This window comes from Pipra filicauda, unplaced genomic scaffold (assembly GCF_003945595.2).
Source record: "Pipra filicauda isolate LSUMZ 115617 unplaced genomic scaffold, ASM394559v2 scaffold212_size3012638_pilon, whole genome shotgun sequence".
Taxonomy (NCBI): Eukaryota; Metazoa; Chordata; class Aves; order Passeriformes; family Pipridae; genus Pipra; species Pipra filicauda.
The window spans coordinates 929,196-951,708 of NW_024104324.1; the positions used below are offsets into that span (position 1 = coordinate 929,196).

The 22,513-nt window shown below is 38.7% G+C and overlaps 1 protein-coding gene across 2 annotated transcripts in view; it reads right to left on the reverse strand.

The window, feature by feature from the left end:
* Positions 1 to 1,869: 1,869 nt before the first annotated feature.
* The window catches only part of TECPR2 (tectonin beta-propeller repeat containing 2), a 42,827-nt gene continuing 22,183 nt past the window's right edge, over positions 1,870 to 22,513 (reverse strand). Inside the window, exons 16-21 of one of the 2 annotated variants that reach the window (XM_027730871.2) lie at positions 21,821 to 21,910; positions 20,740 to 20,973; positions 16,577 to 16,725; positions 3,741 to 3,882; positions 2,653 to 2,802; positions 1,870 to 2,400 (exon numbers count right to left, since the gene is read on the reverse strand). In XM_027730871.2, coding sequence (XP_027586672.2) covers positions 2,243 to 2,400; positions 2,653 to 2,802; positions 3,741 to 3,882; positions 16,577 to 16,725; positions 20,740 to 20,973; positions 21,821 to 21,910 — 923 coding nt within the window. In that variant the 3' untranslated portion in view covers positions 1,870 to 2,242. Of the gene's footprint in view, positions 2,401 to 2,652; positions 2,803 to 3,740; positions 3,883 to 15,602; positions 16,030 to 16,527; positions 16,726 to 20,739; positions 20,974 to 21,820; positions 21,911 to 22,513 lie in introns of those variants that run through there. The other variant, XM_039381121.1, reaches the window with a different exon arrangement.

The following is a 22,513-nucleotide window of genomic DNA, read 5'->3' on the forward strand; positions in this document are numbered from 1 at the left end:
TGAAATAAACTTTACAGTATCCAGGTCCTTACACTGTCATTACCATATCATCTGGGGTACCATTAGGGGAGGGATTTCATAAGCATGCCTGTCTTTCACAAGACAGTTTCCAGACACAGAGAACTCTCTTGTGAATCATACAACAGATGACTCTTACCACAGTAATTTATTTCTTAAAAATCTAGTTTATTGCACTTGTCTCAAAGCACAAACAAAACCAAAAACCTAAATACAGAAATAAAAGTTAAAAAATCCATCCTAATTTTATTTAAGCTATCCTAAAAAGTAGTCTGATAAGAGCTCTTGACATCAATTTAATATTAATGACCATAGCAAGGAACAGTATTATACAGTAAATAAACAACTAGCAAGCTCAAACCATTACTAAGATGACTTTGAAAAATGTAATACAAAAGTGTCACTATTAAATAATGCCATTGTATTTGAGCATCCGGTGCTTGGCAGGGCACAGAGAAGTACTCGTGTCCTTTCTCCAAAGTGATTGACTCAGGAGCTGCCACAAGATACTTTTAAGCTGAATTTCAGCTTCTTTAGGGTCCTCAAGACACCAAGCTATGCTGGCATAAAACATACTGGGTTACTTCACAAGCTGATTCCATTACCATCCACTGCCAGACAGGCTAAAAAAACCCTCTGGGGTAATCTCTGTATACAGATGAACAAGAAAGAAGCGAACATATCATCTGTAAAAGGGAAACAAATCTGTCCTCCCTGTAAGACTGAGATCAGGCTGAGAACTCACAGCCAATATCACAAGTGCTACTAAAAAAAAGGTGACATAACTTGGTTCTCTCTCCACTGATTCACATTCTCACCTTGCACCATGTTTGTTCCAAGTTTAGTGCAGCACACGCATGAACTGTTCTGAAAGAGAACAGAGGTTCAAAAGAAAACACATCCTTTTCCGTGTGTATTAAGTTCTCAAAACAGAAACATCCCCACTTGTCAACTCTTGGCCTTTTCTGAAGCTGGCTCTTTTACAGTATTGGTTAACAGCTGCTTAAAACATTCTGATGATTTATAAGCTTAGAACAAACACAAAATAACTCCTCTGCCTACATAGTGAACTCAGGTTCTCTCGTCTATAGTTCTATTGCTTAAAAAAGATGAGGTATCTTTCAAAGAAGATTTAGTATAAAGAAAAATAAACTGCAATTATTAACTTAAGTTACTTCCCAGTTCATCACATACTCCTGCTGCAACCTCTGTTAAATATAAGACACTTCAAAATTTAGCTAACATAGCTAAAAATCAGAATATTGTTAAGTATTTTCTCACAATATCACAATTTTTAATGGGATATATAGGTAATTCTATCTATTACCACTTTTTCTCTTAATACATCTAAGTTTGGTACTCAAAACAATATGAGTCCAAATGTTAAAGCACTGGCTGGAGGCACAAATACAGCACAACAGGAATTATGAAAGCTGCCTTTACATTCCTGCTTTGTACTACAAACCCAACAAGCGACCTCTTCTTATTCCAAACTGGGACTTACCCCCAAAAATCTGTCAGCTTCCTGATGGCTACGGAAATGGGTGAAAGTCCCCCTGATATCAGGTGTAATCCAAACTTCTCCCTTGTGAATAAAGCCAAATTATGAACGAAATTTCAAGAAATGGAAGGTTAGTATAGCCTTGCAAATATTTATGTGGAAATGGATCAAACTAACTTAATTTCAACACCAATACTGTGTAATCATGATGTTCTCAAATCTTACTAAGAAATACTTCACCATATTTTCTTCCATGCTGCAAGGAAAAATAATTCTAAATGTATGTACAACAGTCAGAGAGCAATCCCATCAGTTTGGAGTTCCAAGTACAAGAAGAAATTGAGAAATGCTTAGTGTTTCTGCTGTAGAGAAATATTTAATGCAACAGAATTCCTTCTCAAAATCAGTACATTAGTGTGCATGCTGTTGTGAAGCAGTCACTTCCACTGCTAGTAAGATTAACTTAAGGGTTATATTTCCAAAGGAGCTTCTACAGTAATACAGTATAACAATTGCAGTATGCCACATCTAAAGAGTCTCCCAAAAGATAATGTAACAAACATCAGAACTCACAGCTTGGGGGCTATTTAACAGGTCAGTTTTTCAATACAAAAGTGCTAATATCACAGGTCCAATATGAGTGGCTTTTAGATCCAATATTCTGTACATACATCACAGAAATTCTGTCCTGTTTTTTTCACTGCTTCGCAAGCTTGAGAGACTTCATATCACTTCCCATTCATCTTCAAAATCATCAGGGTGAAGCAGAACAGAAGTGTCATTATTTTTCTGCAAACTATGGGAATGGCTAAAGGTCTTAGTGAGGCGCTGGAGCAGGGATCCTGAAGTACTGATTGCCCACAGTTCATCTAGAGGGGTCACTGCAAAGCAGAAATTATCCATCTTTTAATTAAGGCAGCAGGTTCCAATTATAAACATTAAATAAATATTTGTATCTGTTTTCCTAATTATACCCAGAGAAGGTTTTTACTAATGTGATAAAAGCTCCCTCGGTGAAACTCTCACAGAGCATGCAGCTCTCCCTGCATATGGTCCAGCCTGAGCACCATCAGGGAGAAGTCAAAGCAGACATCAGAATGTTTTGGACAGACTCTCATGCAGAACCAACTTGCCTGTTAAGCGTGAGACATTTCCAGGAATCTTCTTCCAGTAGTCTCCTGCAGGATTCTTGTCAGTAATGCCGTACCGACGAGCTACATCTCCGTTGGGACACCGTGCCCAAACGGTCCTTGTACTTATGGCCAGCTGGCAAGCCTGCAAACCTACAGAGATTTGGACACAAAGAGGAAAAAAACTCACAGCCTTTCCTGGGTACTAAATATACTTGCAGAAAAATTCACTAAGAGCAGGCGTCAAGACCGTAATAGTTTTATATACTCTTATATGAAGCACTGGTGACCAAAAAAGCTTTTTAATTGCAGAGTTTGTATTCTGCATCTATTGGCCACACTGTGGATACATTTTATTATGTGACCACAGCCACAGGCAGCATCCAGTTAGAGGACCTTCGTAACACACTTTTGGAGCCTCCACTGTATGTTACTATCACATGGGGAATAATCCAACGGTTACAATTTTGTCTAAAAATGGTGACTATTACAGATATTGTGGACTTTTTCTTCGCCTCTTCACAAGTACTCTGCGACTAAGTGCCATGTGTTTATGCAGTGACAAATCTTTAAAAAGCAGACAGCGTCAACACACAGTTATTTAGAAAGAAACACCTAAAATTTAGTTTTGTTTACAGGCAAGGCAAAAGTGTAACTACCTAATCCACAACACATCCAGCATTCAGGATTAGTAGAGAGAGGTGCAAAATAGCATTAGGTTTTTGTTACCCACATCTACATAGTAACCCTGTGTGATACCACATTTAAATACAAAACTTTCCATGGCAAAATAGTTTCCTACTGCTTAGGAATTCTGCTTTAGTTCTATTTGAAAGGGAATTGTACCACTTAGTAATTCAGTGGCAGCAGCCTAAAAGCCATTGACCTTCTCCCAGTTAACTACTTAGCGTTTTTAAGTAAAACCAAGGTCCTCTTTAAAAGATAACCCTTATCAAACACTTGACTGCCAGAAAAAATATTTTATTTAAGCATTACTATTCAATTTAAAAAGCAACAAGAAAAAAAATCTAAACAAAACAAAAACTGAGAAAATGGCAGAAACAACAAGGAACTGATGCATTAGTTTTTACCTGGTACATGTTCCCAGTCAGTGCCTACAGGCATTTCATCTGTAATTCCAACTCGCACATGGACATTCCATTTGCTATCAATTGCCCACAACATCTGATCATTTGGACTTGAATGAATGCTGACCAAGTTGATTCCTACTGGCTATAAAAATTAAGCACAGTATTTAAACTTTGAACTACTGCATCTTTGTACTATTGTATCACTTGTTCTTCACAAAAGTACACATCTACAGTAAAATATTGACCAGATACTAAAGACAGGGAGCAATCTAACTGATATTGTATATGTTACTGTACAAGATTATAAATTTTCCAAGAAGTCAATCCTTTTCTAAATAGAAAGGAATATGAATGAATGCCACTCAATTACTGATAATGATATTAATATTTAATGTTCAGTATTCAAGTCTAATAATGTTAATATTTGCTTACCCACTGCTGTTCCAATCAAATATGTTTCAATTGAAAGGTGGAGGGAACTCTTCCAACGAAATGCACAAAGTACAGTGTTTTCCTCCTACCTTCCTGAAGGTTTCCTAACAAAACTAACTTTGCACTTTATTTCTAAGCATATACAAGCAGTACAATTTGTTACAGTCTAAATGGTTCCTCTTTGTAATGAAATGGTGATCTGTCTTCTTCCCTGTACTCCATTCTATAGGAATACAACCGTGGAACTCGCTGCAGACCACTGCAGCACTGGAGCAGCCACACCTGCAGGAGAGGATCCACAACACTACCTGTTGGCAAATACAGGTGAAACACACTTCCCATTCTGCTCCAAGGCACGTCCTTACTCCATCTGCTTCTATGGAGATTTGCCTCAACTACTGTTCAAAATCAGTGTCACTGACATCAAAACAATGGTGATTTTGTAGCAAAATATATCAGCCAACAGGCTTGGATGTTTGCAAATATCCTGCAAAACATGTTCTTCAAATAAAACACGGACAAAAACAAACAAAAAACTTTTTCTCCACACCAGCCTAATAAAGGCACTGCAGAAGACAGTACGATGCCCTGGAAAACATCTCCTCACAAAACAACACTGAATTCCCTGCTTTAGCCTCACAGGCAAAAGCTGAATTTCCACTGTGATAAGCAGAAGAGCAAACAGCAATTTGCATGTACAATCCTAGGAATATAGAAGCATAATCTGCATGTGTGTATATATATATATATATATATATATATAAAGGACACAACCCAATCCCAGATGGGCCTTCTGTGTACATACAGTTACCTGCTTTGGTTTTGCTTCTAAAAATCTGGTGCTGACATGTGTCTGACCTAGCTAAAACCAAGTTTGACTTGCATCACCAAATCAATCCTGTCTATTCAGGTTTTAAGGCCTTCAACAGACTATCTTCTCATGTTTTTGCTCTCATTAGGTATTTGCCCTCCATTGGAAGCTTCAGGCTGTAGAGGCTTGATCAATTGTTTACGTCTGCTCACGGTAAATTTACAGTGGCTGCAGTTTGAATACTTACAAGTAAAGCCACTAATTTTCTTGAAAAGCACTGACTACATAGAATACATAGCTGCCTAGCTACTTTCAAACTGGTATTAAACTAAAAACCCCAAAACAACAAACCACACTAAAAACCTCCAAACATATTCAAACCCAAACCACAGTAAAACCAAAACCCCCCTAAACACCACACAATTTCCCCTCTGGGCTTTCTGCCCCTTCACTGGAAGTGCTCCCTAGTCCTGGGCCTGTTTCAGTTTCTCCCCTCCATTTCTTCTCTGCTTCTTTCTACAGCTACTTTGGCTCTCACTCTCTATTTCTCCCTGCTCACTTCCCCACACCACTGCCATGGAGTGGTGCCTCACTTCTATGCTGCTTTCAGCTGCATCACATGCCTCTCCATATTTCTGCTTTTGCAGTCCCATGTTTTCTAGTAAGGAAGTTGTGCAGTTATTACCTTATGCAGGCTGAAGCACTGCACTACCAGGAGACCTTTGCCTTTTATATTTTTTTTCAAATTTTATTTTATATTTTCAAATCCACTTATCTCCTTCTCCTTACCATGTTCTTCTAACAATCACCTCCTTCCTCAGATTTGGGATTTTCTGCCCCATTTCCTCCATACCATGAATTGCCTATGCCCTGCAATACACTTCATGTTCCAACCAGGGGCCTTCACAAATTGTACCCAACAGCTTGGTGTGACTTTTGTTGCTGAACTGTTGGGATTTGTGCACTTTGCCCTCCACTGTCCTATGTCAGGATCCCACTGTTCCTGCACATTGCCTTTTGCAATCGGATTTGTCTGTCACGTATTGGCCTCATAAGCCACCAGCGTGCCTGTAGCAAATGTGGATAGAGCCTTCCCAGATCTTCGTTCGCGAAGCCTAGCCATGACTGTTCTCTTCCTCTGTCATTTGTCTAGAAAAGAATTCTCTGAGAAAGAACTGGAGGAGCATTTCCATCCAAAATGACTTACTGAGTGCTTATACCTAGTACCTAAGTCTGTGTATTACTACAGGTTTACAGGCTGTGGAGGCTAAGAAAAGCAGACAAAACGCCCCAAAGGAGTGCCATGAAAGGAGCTGCATGAATCTCAACTAGGTTGCTTCTGATACCACTGCAGGCTCAAGTATACTTAGAGAAATTACTTCTCCCCTATTCTGTAGCACCAACACATCTAAGAAACAAATGGCAATCATGAAATTCAACATAATGTGTCTACAAGCTTGGCCAAAAATTCTTCTCATTCTTTGCTTCCCTAAGTGAGCTCTCTGGGTATTTCACCTCCAGCTTCTCTTCCTTCTTCAGGCTACTTAGCTCTTCCTGATAAACTTGCACCAATAAAACAATCCTGTTACTCTCACTGTGAGAGATCCAGCCAATTCACCTCCACCCCCCGCAGCTTTCTGCTGTGAAACAGCCAATGAAGGGCAGAACTGACAGGACAGATACTGCCATCATTATTATGTACACCAGCTTTTGGCACAAACCAGGGACAAGACATTGGAAAGAAGTACAGGCAATTCTTAGAGCCTGTTGCAGAGATTTGACCTCTGTTGTTTTGGTTTTTCTTACCCAGAAAGCCACCATCTACACCAAAAAGGTGTTCTCATGGCTAACACAGTAAGGCGGATAAAATTAATTTAACATTTTCTTGACATAACGTACCATTTTTTGGAACAATCATGCTGACATTATCTCAGATATCCCCTAGTTTCACTAAGTTTGAATTACCATAAGCATGCTTTAAGTGTTTTATAATCTATATAACAAGAAAGTCTATACAGCTGCACTTAAAGGTTAAACGCAGTTCTCTCATAGCAGTAAAGAGAGAGATCTGTGCAAATTCATAAATCTGCTGATAACATTCCTGAGGCTGATAACCATGAAGATTAATAAATTATCTTAGCATAGCCTTTTCTCAGCTGGTTTAACTTCCAACAGGATCCATGAGATTGATATACCTTGACTGTAAAACATGTCCTATTGTAATTTACTGAAGAATCTGGAATTTTAAAGAGCCTCACACCAGTCTCTCAGCTATCCTCCTCTAATGCTGACACACAAAAATCTGCTTTTATCCACATTTATCCACAATACTCAATGCTGAGAGAGATCATCATGTTATGGATCATTAATGGATCCAGTGTTATGTGATAAAAAATGGTGGAACATTGCTTTCCTTTTACTTCGGGTACCCAAAATTTCCAAACTCTAAAAATCTCAAGAGTCTGACTGTTTTAGCCAAGAGGAAAAGGCAGATCCACCTGCCCTCTGGTCTTGTGCACTGGCTACAAACACCCCAGTCACTCTCTGTCTTTCGATATGAAGGATTTCCCATCACAACCATGGACTGCAACACATATATTGCCAACTATGTACTTTTCAGCACTAAAACTACATACTAAGAGCTGTGAATATCTTTGTTGTCTGCTACAAATAAAAGCAACAAAAAAGAACTTGCTAGTACCCACACATCTCATAAGAAAACAATGTTGATAAAATGAAGTAAACTAGAAGAAATCACTTAACTGGCAAATTCTTAAATGATATCAAGAAACAGTGTCTACGCTAAACATATTTATCAAGTTGTCCATTAGCTTTATAATTCTGTGCAAATAATTTCCTTTGTTTCTGCAAACCACAGAGAGACAAGCCTCGGTGTAAGGATTTCATTTGAAAAATAGTATCACACAAAATCCAAACTAAAAACTAATACACTCCCCCTCCCACGTCCCCTGACATCCTACCCAGAAGTTTTGTCTTACTGATCACAGCTGAACCCAAATCCCAATGGTTCAACTTCCTTGTCAAGGAAGAAAAGACAAACATACACACAAAAAGGCACCAGAACATTTTCCACGTCACTTTTCAGGAGCAGAGAGTCCATGTACCAGACAACCTCCACTATCTCTGTTCTGCTGCAAATATCCAGGATAAGGAAGACTAAACAAAACATTATCGGTCTGTCCAAGCCCAATCCTTTTTAGAATGAGTTGGTGGCTACATGCAACACAAATGTTCTCCTTGCCTTCACCTGGTCCAGCCCAGGCCATAAGAAGGTCACATCAGAGACACTTCTCACACTGTTGAGCCTTATGTGTGTATCACACTAATCTGACTATTTTCATGACTACTAACAGCATCAAGACCCTATTAACATGAATAACAAACAAAGAATGTAACTTAGAGAGGCCCTCCCCTAACATATGCCTATTTCTGTATTATTATCTGAGGTCTATTTGAATGAAGGTTGTAAAGCACTTTCAGCATTAGCTTGCTAAATTAAGTGCTGCTTTTTTCTCTGCAGAGAAGTTCAAGGCAATATACAGGAGCAAGAAAGATCAATCTATGTTTGGTCTTCCCTCAATGCCACATGTTCTTCAGTTATGCTGGCATTAAACTGTCAGAAAAACATTATTATTTATTGTCTGAAAAAATGGAGCATTATTTTCCTCAGAAGCATCAGAAAAAAACAACATCACCCTTTCCCCCACTTTCTGCCTTTAGTGAATAAAGGGACAAAGGCCTTAGTTGGGTATCTCCAATTAAGGAGATATCTATTGTGCTATCTATGGCTAGCTCAATCAGGAGGAAAAAGCAAAGCTGAAGAGTAAATTCCTTGACCTCTGCCCTCTGTTATCTCTAAATTTTTTATTTCTGCATTTTTTCATGAACAAACGTGGGAAAGACAACAACATATGGCATCAAATCATGGAAAAGATCAAACCAAACCAATGCAACTATTCAACATGATAAAGCTCAACAGAACCATAAAATAAGTTTAAAATATTTAGTACAACTGTTCCTTACAAGCAATTAAAAAAATAATTAAAATTTCATGCAATTACATTAAAGACTGTACAAACTACAAATCTAGTCAGCTTTGCCCAATTGTCTTCTAGTCACAGTCTTATAACTAAGACTATAAACTGTAGTGTAGGAGATAAGCTGCCTGTAATTCCCAGCACAGGTATTTCTAATAATTTATTTATTTCTATAATTTAGCACTAGGTAATAAAAACCTTGTACAAGCAAAGCTCTGAGTAACTTTTACTTTTTTTATAAACACACCTAAGGAGCATCAGTGAAACACCCTCTATGGGTGGTTATGCCAGTAAAGTGCACCTCTTTATTGTTTAAAACTTAAATACTTTACCAATGAAAGCAAAGCATTTATTTTAACTTCAGCCTCAGCTCTGCTTTGCTAAAGCAGTTTTAACCAGTTATTGATCTGTTGCTTTTTCTGCCATTTTGCTTTTTAATTGTTTGTTCACGTTCCTTAATAAGTTTGTGATGAAAACACCACACACCTCTGACAGTGACAGAAATCCCCATTTCACTACTGCTCTGGTTTATGAACAGATGAATAAACTTCACGTGTTACAATTCATTTAAATAACTACTGGAATAAAAAACAATAGTACTCCAGGGGTCAGGGATCAGAACCCACGTCACTGCCTCACAGATAGATGATCCATTTACGAGACTATATATAGACCAATCTCCTCTGCTTTGCCTAGTTCTTAGATTCATTGGATTTGGGATCAGCAGACGGGGACTTCCCACAGCCCAGACTATTTGGCAGATCTCTAGGAAGGGTCATCAGGGCAGGAAAGGCACCACAACCCAGCTCTCCAACTCCCTGGAGAGTTGGAGCTCTCCAACCCTCCCTGGAGGAGGGTAGATTGCTGGGCTGGTCTGCAAAGAGAGGTTGTCAGAGGTTGTCTGCTTACAGCATCATCATAAAACAGGGAGACAATAATACACCATGGGGAGGGGCCTTCAAGCTCCTAACTCAAGGTCAAAGGGTCTGATGCTTCCAGCAGATATCCCAGGGTGTCTCCTTACTCTGTGCAACCAAGGCATATGCTTGCTAAATCACGATATGTACCCTCTACCCATGAATTTTTACATGATGGTGTTTTTATTTTTAAATAGAATAACACTGAAAACTCTCAAAACTCAATGATAACTGTAGTTACTTTATTTGCCCAACTGAACGTTAAATGTGTTTCTTCATCTCTCTGAAAAATAATTAAATATATAATTCTCTTTTAGCTAACCAAAATACAGGCACATTGGAAGAGTGCAGGTGTGAGGATGTTTCCAGTACTGAACAAATGGAAGTATGAAAACTGAAGGTTCTCTTTCTGACAGTTATTGTTTTCAGTGTCAGCCAGTCTTGTCAAAAAGCAAACAGAACACCTTGAGATCACACTTCAGAAGGACACGGAAGGATTGCCTACTCAGTTTTCTGGGTGTACCTCAGTTCGTGCACTTTTTGGCATCCGAAGCTTCTGGTGCTGATAACAACTGCTATCTAATAGGACAGGCTACACGCACACTTCTCTGAATGTGATGATAGCAATGCCTTAAAACAAGTATCAGAAGGTTAAAACTCCAAAGTAGCAAAATACAGTGAAATATAGCGACAGCAGTTTTCTTGACCAGCAACAAAAAGGAAGATAATAAGCACTAAACTCAGCAACGGAATCGGCACGAGGCAACTTCAGTACAAATGCTGGAACTGCACTTTTTCAGCCTCTAAAAGCACCTTTTACTTACAGTTACTTAAGAAAGGCATGCCTGTGAAGAATAGCACAGACTTGAACTTAAAGAATATGGCATCTTAAATGAGCTAAACAAAATACGAAGCTGCAGGAGCTTTGATCTCCTGTATTTATTTGCAATCCTCCTCGAGACAGATGCTTTTACTACTGTCAAACGGTTTTTCTCTATATCATCTTGAAAAGTGCAGCCCTCCAGGAAAATCCTCTCCCTGTTAACGTCTTCAGAGGCCTCATGTGAGTAAAGATATATGGAACAATAGACTAGTTAGTCTGGTCTAGAGATAACCAGAAGGTTTAATGAGTGTATTCTTTCTCCAACCCAGGCAGACTGGATCTAATAAAAGACACTTCGTCTGAATCTCATCTGAGCACTCCAAAGCAGATCTCGTAGCAACTCAAAAAGATGTTTGTGCCATAGCTGGGTAATGCAAGCCAGTCTGTGCTAGGGAAAACAATCAGACTTTGAAAGAACAGTCATATGGAGTATGCCTTAGAAAGAACAGAGATTTCCACGGCAAGTGAGTTCAAAAGTAGCATAGATGATTCTGAGTAAGAGTTATGAAGCATTTTCAACAGAAAAAATCCCTTCCCCTCCAAATATCCAAGCCCTGAGGATCATTTCAAACAAACCCTTCCTCCATTTCAGCTTAATGGCAAAATCTGATCTTGAGAAGTGCTCATCACTTCCTCCTCTAAGTACCACTTAACACAGAACAGGACTTCATAATAATAGAAATCTCACTGAAAAATGCAAAAGCAAGGCAGATGGCAGAGGAAGAATGTCCCCAAGTCCACATTAAGTGTTCTGTAATAAGCAGAATTTTATTTAAAGAAAGGAAACGAAATAAAAATCATGCAACAATTTCTAACAAGTCACCACTTACCCATAAGACACAATCAACCTCCTAACCTTTTCTTAATCTATGTTCAATGTAAAGTATTGAAAAGAAATTAAATCTATCCTGTACAGATTTCCCAAAATTACAGATAATTTGCCTAAATTTCAAACGATATTTTTAAACTACTATTTGCTAGCTTTAATAGTGTTTGAACAACTGCGAAAGCATGAACAGCCTTAATTTTTTATTTTTTTTTTGGAAGTCTGTGTACGAGAAAAAAATAGCTCTTCCTAGGTCAGCAAGAACTTCTACTACTATAAGAATTTCTCTTACCTATGATATCAAGCTTAAAATATAAAGAGACAATTACCAGGTTGCTTATGGGAACGGTAGTAAATCAAAAGTTTTTCTAACTTTTTCTAACATACTGCAGGTAACAATTTTATAGCAAACTAAGTTAAGTGGTGCTTGTCTGCTGAGACCCCGGAAAAAGCTTTATGCAGTAGTCAAATAGCAAACACTTCCTTACATAAACCCCTTGTACTCCACAGTTCAGACAATCTACATGGATTTTTAAACAGATCTCTTGATTTAATAAAATTGCTTTTTCAATCCTATTCTCTGTGAAATTTAGTTACAAATGAACAACAGAGCAGCAGTTAAGCAAATGACAATAAAATGTTTCAATATATTTTTAGAGTAAGACTGATTATTTACAATCAATAGATTAGTAACTTCTTACAAATACTTATTATGATCATTTTTTTAATCTTTCCTTTAATCTTGTCAAATAAAGTTGTTTAGCTGATAGATCTCTTACTGTAAATCTGAGAAGGTGGTTCTTAAGGACAGTTTGTATGTTAAATTGTGCTTGTAGGAACTTAAGTGTTTCTCAAGAGCAGATTTTGTCTCATCTTTTTCAGAAGGTGCCAGAAACCAAAGACGAAATGTAGAAAAAATTATTTTCAAGCAGTTCAACTTCTGGGGACCTTTTAAAGTAATTTAATGATTTTTAACTTTTGATCAACTTCTGCTCTACAATCACTTAAAGTAGTCTTATAGACTATACTAATTTTTTATTTTATTTTTATTATTGTTCCTTTAGGTCAGAAATCTGAACAGCATTAAATCATAATAAATATATGTTCACACATATATAGAAACATACTCCATTAGTATCTTCTTAAATAATATTTATATTTCCTTCTCTTTTTTAAAAAATTAAATGTAATCTATATTAAGACATGCTACAGTAGATCATAGTTTTATGCTGTATATTAACAACTGAATGAAGAACACTTTCTATTTTCTGGTCCAAAATAATTTCATCAAACCATTTTGATTCGTTTTGTCAATGTCCTTGAAGCAGCTTCCAAAAAGCTGCTTAACTACATCATCATTTTGACTTTTAAGATTGCAGAACAGAATTGATGAAGCACAGAAAACATCTATATATAACCTACTACTGCTCAAGATACTCTAACAATGTTATCAACCACTTCTGAAATACCCGATAAAATAAAGAGGGAGGGCAGAGAACATATAATGTTATTTTTCATCTCAAGAGATGCTGCAGTGGAGAGGTACAGAGGGAAGAGTAACAAAGGAGAATGGGTTTAGTCTAGATTTAAGAAAAAATACAGCATCACAGAGCCAAAGACTGAACTTAAATTATATTCACTCATTTTACCATGAGCAAAATCTCATCAAAATTACAGTCTCTGAATACCTTTGTGAAGCTGTTAAAAGACAGATGCTGTGCAACTGCAGCACTCCTTTAAGGAGAAGTGACACCATAAAAGCAGAGTCTGCAGCTGCTCACAAGCTGCTCATGAGTCATGAGATCTGGGATAGGCAAGTCATATTGGCTCTGACATTTACTGGGGAATGAAATATCCATAGTTGGTTTCAAATTACGTTATTTGAGAGTGCTCCTGTACTTAAAGAAAGTGAAAGGCAATTTTGATTTCCTTCTTCAAACAGAAAATGGCTGAATTGTTCACAGATACTTCTTACAGTATTTCTGCTGTTCTGAAGAGAGAGGCAGCATGAACTATGTCAAAGTCAATTAAGGGACAGATAACAGTAAGTAATTTGCTCCTAATAAGCAAATACTGTTCACTGAACAGTTCACTTTTCAGACATCATGTTATATTTGTTATCCAAACACTAAGCTAGCATTTGGAAATATTTTAAAAGTTCACATATTTTCTTATTTTGCATTAAGCCTCTGTAAAAGCAGAGGCTGCTCCTTTAACGACTTGGTTTAACATGCTAGAATTGTCTCAAAACAAGCACACAACCCCTGAGTTTTCATCTTCTCTACAAGCAATGTTTGAATTTTTGCCCTTTCATACTGACTCATTAAATTTGCCATATCAGGAAAGAGAATGACACTGCTCTGGGTATCAGAAGGTTATAATTTTTGGAAGCCAACATCATCCAGCTTTCTTGATAAGATAATAGGAAATAATTTGATTTTCAACCTTGTCCACTTTCTACATAAGGAAGTCACTGCCAAATCATGAGCCACAGCAAATGCCAACTGTTGTAATCACCTTTGCATTGAGCAGTTTAATCTACTTCAGTTGAGGAGCAGAGAATAACTTACGACAGAGAAAATAGTATCAGCATAGAGAAACAGCTTTTTGGGCCATTTTCCTGGATAGACCTTTGGTAAGAAGACACTACACAAGTTTAATTTTCTGTCTCTTGGCAAACTCAGTTTAAGTGGAATGTTTTCTCCCCTCTTTTTAAGAATACTACCTTCATGGGAGATGTCATCACTGATACATTCAGTCTCCTCTTCCTGCTGCCCCATCCCTTGTTAGCAGGGAAAACGTGCCTCTTATAGATTACATGAAAAAGACCCACTTGCAGCACACAAAGAATGAGCAGCGTAACCAAGTCCTTTTTGCAAGAGATATTGGCAACTATTTCTCAGTCTGCTCTGCTATCCTGCAAAATAAGGTGCCATTTCTCTGGGATAACATTCCCAGTACAGGATTAGTCATCCAACCAGTGCTGTGCTAATTGATGGGATGCAGATCTGCAGTTTCATTTCGCTGTTCCACTGCCCCTCTTTGCTGTTATACCCTAAGATACACAGGAGTCAGCAACTGGCTGATGAGAGACAAGCAGAACTAAAAGCAAACTATAAAACCCAAATAAACTACTGCAACTCCACTGCCCCAGATTTACTTGAATTTCTTAATATGTCCTTTCAAAAGTACCACACATTTCAAAATCTTTAAAAGAAATGACGTAACATCATAAAATGTAAATCAAGTAGGCAAACACATCCACCGCTACTCTGCGAGATCACAGAGAGTTCAGTTCAAGCATTTTCATGCCAAGGGGCAAAGAATGAAATCAGCAGTCAAAGGTCAGCTCCATTAGGACAGTCCCAACTCACAGACACAGAAATTACTCTCATCTTATAGATTAACTTGCAAATTATTACAGCAGAAACGAAAGCAAGCAGTGATGTTTAAGGAGAGATTAAAAAAAAACAAACAAGCAACCAGAAAGCAAACAACAGGCACTGGAGAAACAGATTATGTCTGTCTTCTATATTCAGAAAATATGCTCCCAGGGTACTTTAGGAGGCTTCTTTCCACTCTGTATCCTTTCAAAGGACCAAACTTTGCCCATTTCGGGAACAAGGGAGAAGAGCTGCATTTGTGCCGTATACTTAGAAATGACTGCATGGTAAGGCAAGTCCCTAAATTCACAGAATCACAGACCATGCTGAGTTCTAACAGACCCACAAGGATCATCAAGTCCAGCTCCTGGCCCTGCACGGGACCATCCCCAAGAGTACCACCATGTGCCTGAATACTAGTATAGTTCAAACACTTCTTGAACTCTGTCAGGCTTGGTGCCACGACCACTGCTTTGGGGAGCCTGTTCCAGTGCCCAACCACCCTCTAGTGAATAACCTTTTCCTAATATCTACCCTAAACCTCCCTTGACACAACTTCAGGCCATTCCCTCAGGTCCACAGGAAACCACAGCCAGATCCTCACACCTGGCAAACCCTGTACAGCCCAACAAGTGTCACCTGCTGTGATGCCTTTCCCACAGCACTCTAGCAAGCATCCCAGATTCACAAGGGTGAGGATAAAGGAAGAGGGAGGCAAGCACTTCAGCACCATGCCACTTGAGCAGAGCCTTCCCTCACCCTGCGCTCTGTGCTGCTTGCCCATCCAGCCCCTTGCTTAGCACACAGCAGGTGCTCAGGATGTAGCTCAATCCTGCACTCTGCTATGTGCCTATAAAGCTTCTGTGTGCTACAAGAAGAGTAAATTTTCATTAGGAAAGGAAAACAAAAACCTGCATCTCTACTGTTTTCCGTGAGTGTTAAAAATATTGTTTTATTGTTTAGCATAGACCTAAATCACCAGGTTATATAATGGCCAGTCTTCGCGAGCGAAGATTTTTGGGAAAGGTCATTAACCCTTCCAGCCTGCGCAGTGGATTTTTATTTTTTTAGGTGAGACACAGCGTGCGCTGAACTGAGCCTACCCTTTAGTCCTGAGGTTCATCTGCCGGGGCCGAGCAAAGCTTGGACAGTGGCAGTGAGGTCTAGTGGTTAGAGTGTCTGACTCTCACCGCTGCGACCCGGGTTCGATTCCCGGCCCCCTGGGCAGGTGGAGCTCGTCAGCCGTGGAAGGCAATCCACCTAAGAGAAGGTCACTCTAAACAAACCTACATCCTGGGGACCTCACTGCCACTGTCCAAGCTTTGCTCGGCCCCGGCAGATGAACCTCAGGACTAAAGGGTGGGCTCAGTTCAGCGCACGCTGTGTCTCACCTAAAAATCCACTGCGCAGGCTGGAAGGGTTAATGACCTTTCCCAAATCTTCGCTCGCGAAGACTGGCCATTATCTATTAAATCACCAGGTTACAACAGTTACAATCAACCACCAGGTTACAATCAACACTTTACCTGTATAGGTGGCTCAATCATTATCCACGCAGGAAGCATCAAACTTGGGTTAAGAGGTTGAGTTCCTACACGGAAATAAATGCCACCATTGGTGTCACAGGCCCAAACATGCTGATTTCCACAGGTCAAGCTGATCAGCTTTACAGCACCTAATAACAAAGAGAGTATTAACAACCTGGCATTATCCTTTCAAATTCAGCTAATAATGAGAACTTTTATTATTTGGACTTCATTGTATTAAACTAGCTTTAAACACAGTCACATAAAAATGATTAAAAGTTAATACAAGTTATGAGACCAAAAAAAAAAAAAATCACTGGATGCAATGAATAAAGCTAATAGGCAGTATATATCTGAGAAATTTCTCTTCTAAATCTTAAAATAAATGTTTTAGTCACAGGATACTGCAATTTCTAAAGCACATGAAAAATACGCTATTAAAATAACCAAATTCAAGCAGGGAACCATTCCGTGACAAATGTTATCAGTGCCTAGACAAACTTTCACATGACCTAACATGAACTCTTCTCTGTGGCTGGCCAGGCTTGTAGACTTTTAAAGGTGTTGATCCGCTAATACACATTCAGCAAAGAACATTCCCTAATGCCAGCACTTTAAAAATATGAGAGCACGTGGATTATGCATTTCAGTGTTAACATACCAGTGTCACATCTGTAAATAAAGGAACTCATTTTCAAACAGATTTATATTCACCACTGTACGTATTTATTACAGTCATATCAAAAGTGCAGCGGTATCTTAACCCTGTGTAAGTCAGCACCGTGAAAAAAAAGCTGCCAAATAAGTGTGGTTTGGAATTTTGGGGTGGTTTGTGGTTTGGATTTAGTCTAGATACCTGCAAGGACAGTAGAGAAGTATGCGTGATATTTTAGACTAAAAGAACTCCTAGTTAACTGTCTACTGAAACTCCTTCACATTCATTTTAAAATAGCCATGTGATGTAGTATAACTAACATTTTATTTCTTTTTTTCTCCCCCTGTTGGACAATACAATGCTAAGTAACAGAAAACACGTTCCAAAGAACGAGGGACCCATCAGTACAGACACACTACAGAAGGAATGCTCTGGTCAGACTCCAAACTAAAGGCTCTAAAAATAGGCCTTGCTGGTTAACTGAACATGCCAGTGCTGCTTGGGATATCCCATTCTTGGTAACAGTTCACTCTTCAGGTATGTGAAGTCTGGCAACAAACCCTTGTAAAATTCATCAGGCACAGCATTCCTTAAAGAATGGGGTGCAATTTTATCCCACAGAGTGCAAGTTCAAAGCATTTACTTTTGCAAAAGGCAGTATTCGCTGTCGTTAAGGCTTGCTGAGGGAAAGAATAGGAAACAACAGGACAACATAGCCTCATTTTTAAATTATCTGTAATAGTAAGCAGATCTCATTAACCAAGATTATTTAACTCTCTGAATCATAGGAATATGAATTAATTATTCTCATCCCAAAATTTCCTTTAATCATACAGCTTCACATTAAAAACAAAATGACAAAACTATACACAAAAAACCTCTACTCCTTGGGATAAGAATACCTATAACAACTTCTTTTTGCAGGGAGGGGCTTGACGTTCAGCTACAAAGTCAAAATCTTACTTTAAACCTTATTATTCCTTCTAACATAACATATGACTCGAAGTAATGGCTTCATCATATGATACCTCAGCTGTTGAAGTGCTCTGATCCAGACAAACATCAGAGCATTCACACGTGGAATCACATATCACCTACTCGGCACAGCTGATATTATTTACGTCTACAGGACAATTTGATATTCAAAAAAGCCGCCCTTATGTAAATATTTTGGGGTCCCTCCCTCCTCCCTCTTACTGTTTGGATCTTAGGAGAAGGTCATGCTAACCACAATCATCTCCTGTTTAGAGCAAGTAGCAGGATTCAAAGGCATTGTTTATTGTTAAAACCTAAAGGTCATTCTACTGTGTTTAGATAGCAGTAGTGGAACTCTAATCAAAATAATTTACTAGGTACTACTCCCAGTACATAGTGTAAAGGCAAGAGGATGATACTACCAACATAACATGAATATTTCAACCCTAATGCTGGCAACCCCATCACTTCACAGAATTCTGAATTGCATTTTTCAGCAAGTTGCTCCCACTTCCTCATGCCCCCCCAATTACAGCCCTAAGGTTTCAGGAGTAAACTTAAATATACACCTGAAAAATAACAATAGTTCTCCAATCTCCTCAGCCCCATCAGAGCAAATAAAAGCTCTTGTATTATAGCCATGGATACGCACTTGTCAGCAGTGATCTACCATTTGCAATTAACAGGAGGAAAAATCCCTAAAACATTTTCACATTTCAGTATTAACCCACAAGTGACAGGTAAAGTGGAGTGTTTGAAGTATTTCCTGACCCAGATCTCTGCTATACCACCACCATGTGCCACAGAGCTGACAAGAACACCTGAATGTAAAGGTTGAAATTCTGAACTGCTGAAGTTCACAGGCCAGATATTACAGTCCACCAACTCCGATTGGGCTGATTTCCTTTATTAATTCTTTTGAGATTTTCAGACAATAGCAAGAAGTTATTTATTATTTCTGTTAAATAGTTACTGTCTGAATTGCTGGAAAGCAGTGGTTAGTGAAAAAACTTTCAAACTGTATTATGGAATATGAGAAGGACAGTCAACAAATCGATCCTGTAAGTCAGTGAAGGTAAAAGGCACCAAACAGTGTTTAAACTACGGTATGATGAGTCATTTGGAACCAATTCACGTCACAGAATCACAGAATCAGCTGGGTTGGAAGGGACCTCCGAGATCATCAAGTCCAACCCTTGATCCAACACCGCTGTGGTTACCAGGCCATGGCACTAAGTGCCACATCCAGTCTCATCCTAAAAACCTCCAGGGACGGGGAATCCACCACTTCCCTGGGCAGCCCATTCCAGTGCCTGATTACCCTTTCTGTAAAGAATTTCTTCCTAATATCCAACCTAAACCTCTCCCCTGGCACAGCTTAAGACCATGCCCTCTTGTCTTACTGAGAGCTGCCTGCAAGAAGAGACCAACCCCCACCTGGCTACAGCCTCCTTTCAGGGAGCTGTAGAGAGTGATGAGGTCTCCCCTGAGCCTCCTCTTCTCCAGGCTGATGATGAATTCATCAGGTCTGAAAAACCTGGTGTGCAACTGACAAACAAATTAATTTTAGAATTTTAAACATTTTAAAAAGTTTTCCATGAAGTATTACAAATTGTACACCAAAATTGTACATGAGGCTTAAAGTGTGCCAGCTATGTCTGCCTTTCTTCATCCCTGAAGTTAAAACTGTTTGTCTATTCTCAGACCAGTCATTAACATTGCCATTAAAAATAGAAAAATTGTAAAATGGTGTGAGAATGGTGCATAGTCTCAATTTCTTTTATCTTCACTTGAAACAGGAATGCAGGTTAGCATGGAGATAGGAATGTTTTAAGTCAGACTAGCACAGAAATAAATCTGATTGGAATACTGCTGATGAAGTTGACAAGTAACCTGATTACCCCAGAGCCAAACTCCAAAGTGGGAGTATATTTTAATGATCAAAACATGGTCAACCACCTAAGCAAATGAAAAGAGCAGTTAACCAGCACCATGTTCTAAGCATTATGCTGAATTATTAGATCAGTATAAACCTGAACATGGGTGTTATCAGCTCTATCACTCATGGATGATGCAACTCTCGGAGCATAATTTTTCCTTGACAGGATCCTAATGCAGATTTTTTGGCACTGTTAAAAGCCTGTTTTTAATCACAACATTCAGGGCTCTGTGTATGGAACTGCCTGAGACCAGGTGATTATGGTTACACTGCAGAACAAGAGTCAGACTAGTTAAGCTGCTGGTAAACCTGCACAGCACCGTGTCAGGCTGAGCCATCTCAGACTGACCAACTGCAAATTATCTTGCAAACAGTAAACATGATGTCCACAGGAAAAGGCTAAACAGAACACTGTTTGAAAGCCACAGCTGTTCCAGATATTTTACAGTCCTTTGCCGTGAGGCCCATTATTGTAAGTTACTATTTGATCCAGTAAATATTACATCCTATATCAGTAAACTGAAGGATACTTACGGAAAACATTGACAGTATGCTACGGGTTAAGAGATATTCTACTCAATAAAAATGTCATACCTAGTTGGGTGAGATCCAGTTTTGTCCAATGCATCCCTGTTGGGCAGCTGGATGAAAGTGTTCTGATAAATATCTGCCCAAGACTATCCAAACCCCAAATGGCATCCTGGCAGGCAGAGTAGTGCACCATCTCGGCCTCCGGTGGCAGCTGGACTGTAGAAGGACGAAACTGAGGATTCTGATCACTGACACAAAACAGATCCTTGTTGCTTTGGCACAGCCACAGAAAGCTTCCTACGGAAAGGACATTTCTGTTATTAAAATAATTCCTAATCCACTCTGAGAAAACTTACACATTTACTTTTTTCTGAAAAAAACGATAAGTGCGTTCGAAGGCAAAACGAAAGCTTCTTGGCTATGTTCATAAGGTAAGAGTTTGAAGTAAAAATACACATCCTAAGCCCTCATTTAGGCACTTAAATACTCTGTTTCTCAAATCAAGTACTAAGTGATCTCATTTGAAGAAGTGTTTCATTTGAAGAAACTAACAGAGAAAAGACACACGTAACAATGCACTATCACCTCCCTTTATTCTTTTGCTCTTATCCTTGATAACAGCCTTTGAATACAAAGTATTCTTTTTCAGCTCTAAATCATATATTTTTGCCAATAATGCCAGTGTACTTAGATAATGGAATTGCTAACTATTGTAACTAGAAGTTCAATTCCCTAGCATGGTCTCAGTTTTACTGATGAAATGTGCAATTTTGCTGCAATAACTGTACTGACAGGGGAAACACTCAGTTAGAGCAGGCATTCCAGCAGAGCGTGCTCCAAGATTTCCTATTACAAATTCTGGTGATTCATGCATCGGCAATTTAGGGAGTTACTGCTCTTAAAGAACTGCCCATTTCTCTGTTGGATGCCTCTCCACACCAAAGGTGAGAGTGAATAATATGTTATTTTAATCTCCAGTAGTTTTACAGACGTATTTTCACCCTACTTCAAATACTTTAGATCCCTGCATATAGAAGAGACACCCAAAATTTGAAGTAATTCAAGGACATTTAATTACTTAAACCATCAATTCCACTCTATTTAAAAATCAGATATTATATGCCTGCACTGTTGATTCACTAACCTTCTTTAGATGAAGCTGTGGAAGCCAACACAAAAATCCACTTTGTGGCAGAAGCAGTACCACGAGGCACAATATTATTCCAATAAGTGCCTTGAAAGGAAGGACAGGGCGGCATTAATATGAAACTTAATTTTCTCTTAAAATTTGTTGTTACTTAAAATGTTACAGTTTGAAAGAAATTCTATTGCGATCAATTAATAAATATCATTTAGACAAAATTTTCTGTGTAAATCTTCTAAGTAACTGTTAAGGGGAGGGGGAACATGTGTCCTCCTGACACATATGTATACATATGTATACACACAGAGAGAAAACTGGGAATGCAGAAAAGGATCAAGGACAAGATTAGTTGTCTTCAACAGGGGACCAATTTGGTCATGAGGTTAAACAATGTCCTGGCCTATTGTTAGCATTTACCTGGATGAAGAAATGTACCAAATCAAAATTCTATTTTGAGAAATAAAGCAAGAAAAATAAAGCAATTCCTCTACTAGCACTGTAAAACCATAACATTACTGTTTTGCATAGTCACACTGATGGTGAACCAGACTCCATTGTGCTAAATAAAACTTAAGCTTAAGACTGCCTTCTCATCCCAGAGAAGAGACTTCTCATCGCAGAGAAATGTAGGTGTTAAAAGGAGTTACTTGTGCACAGCTCACCAGCTGACAATGACTTTTCCACAAAAAATAT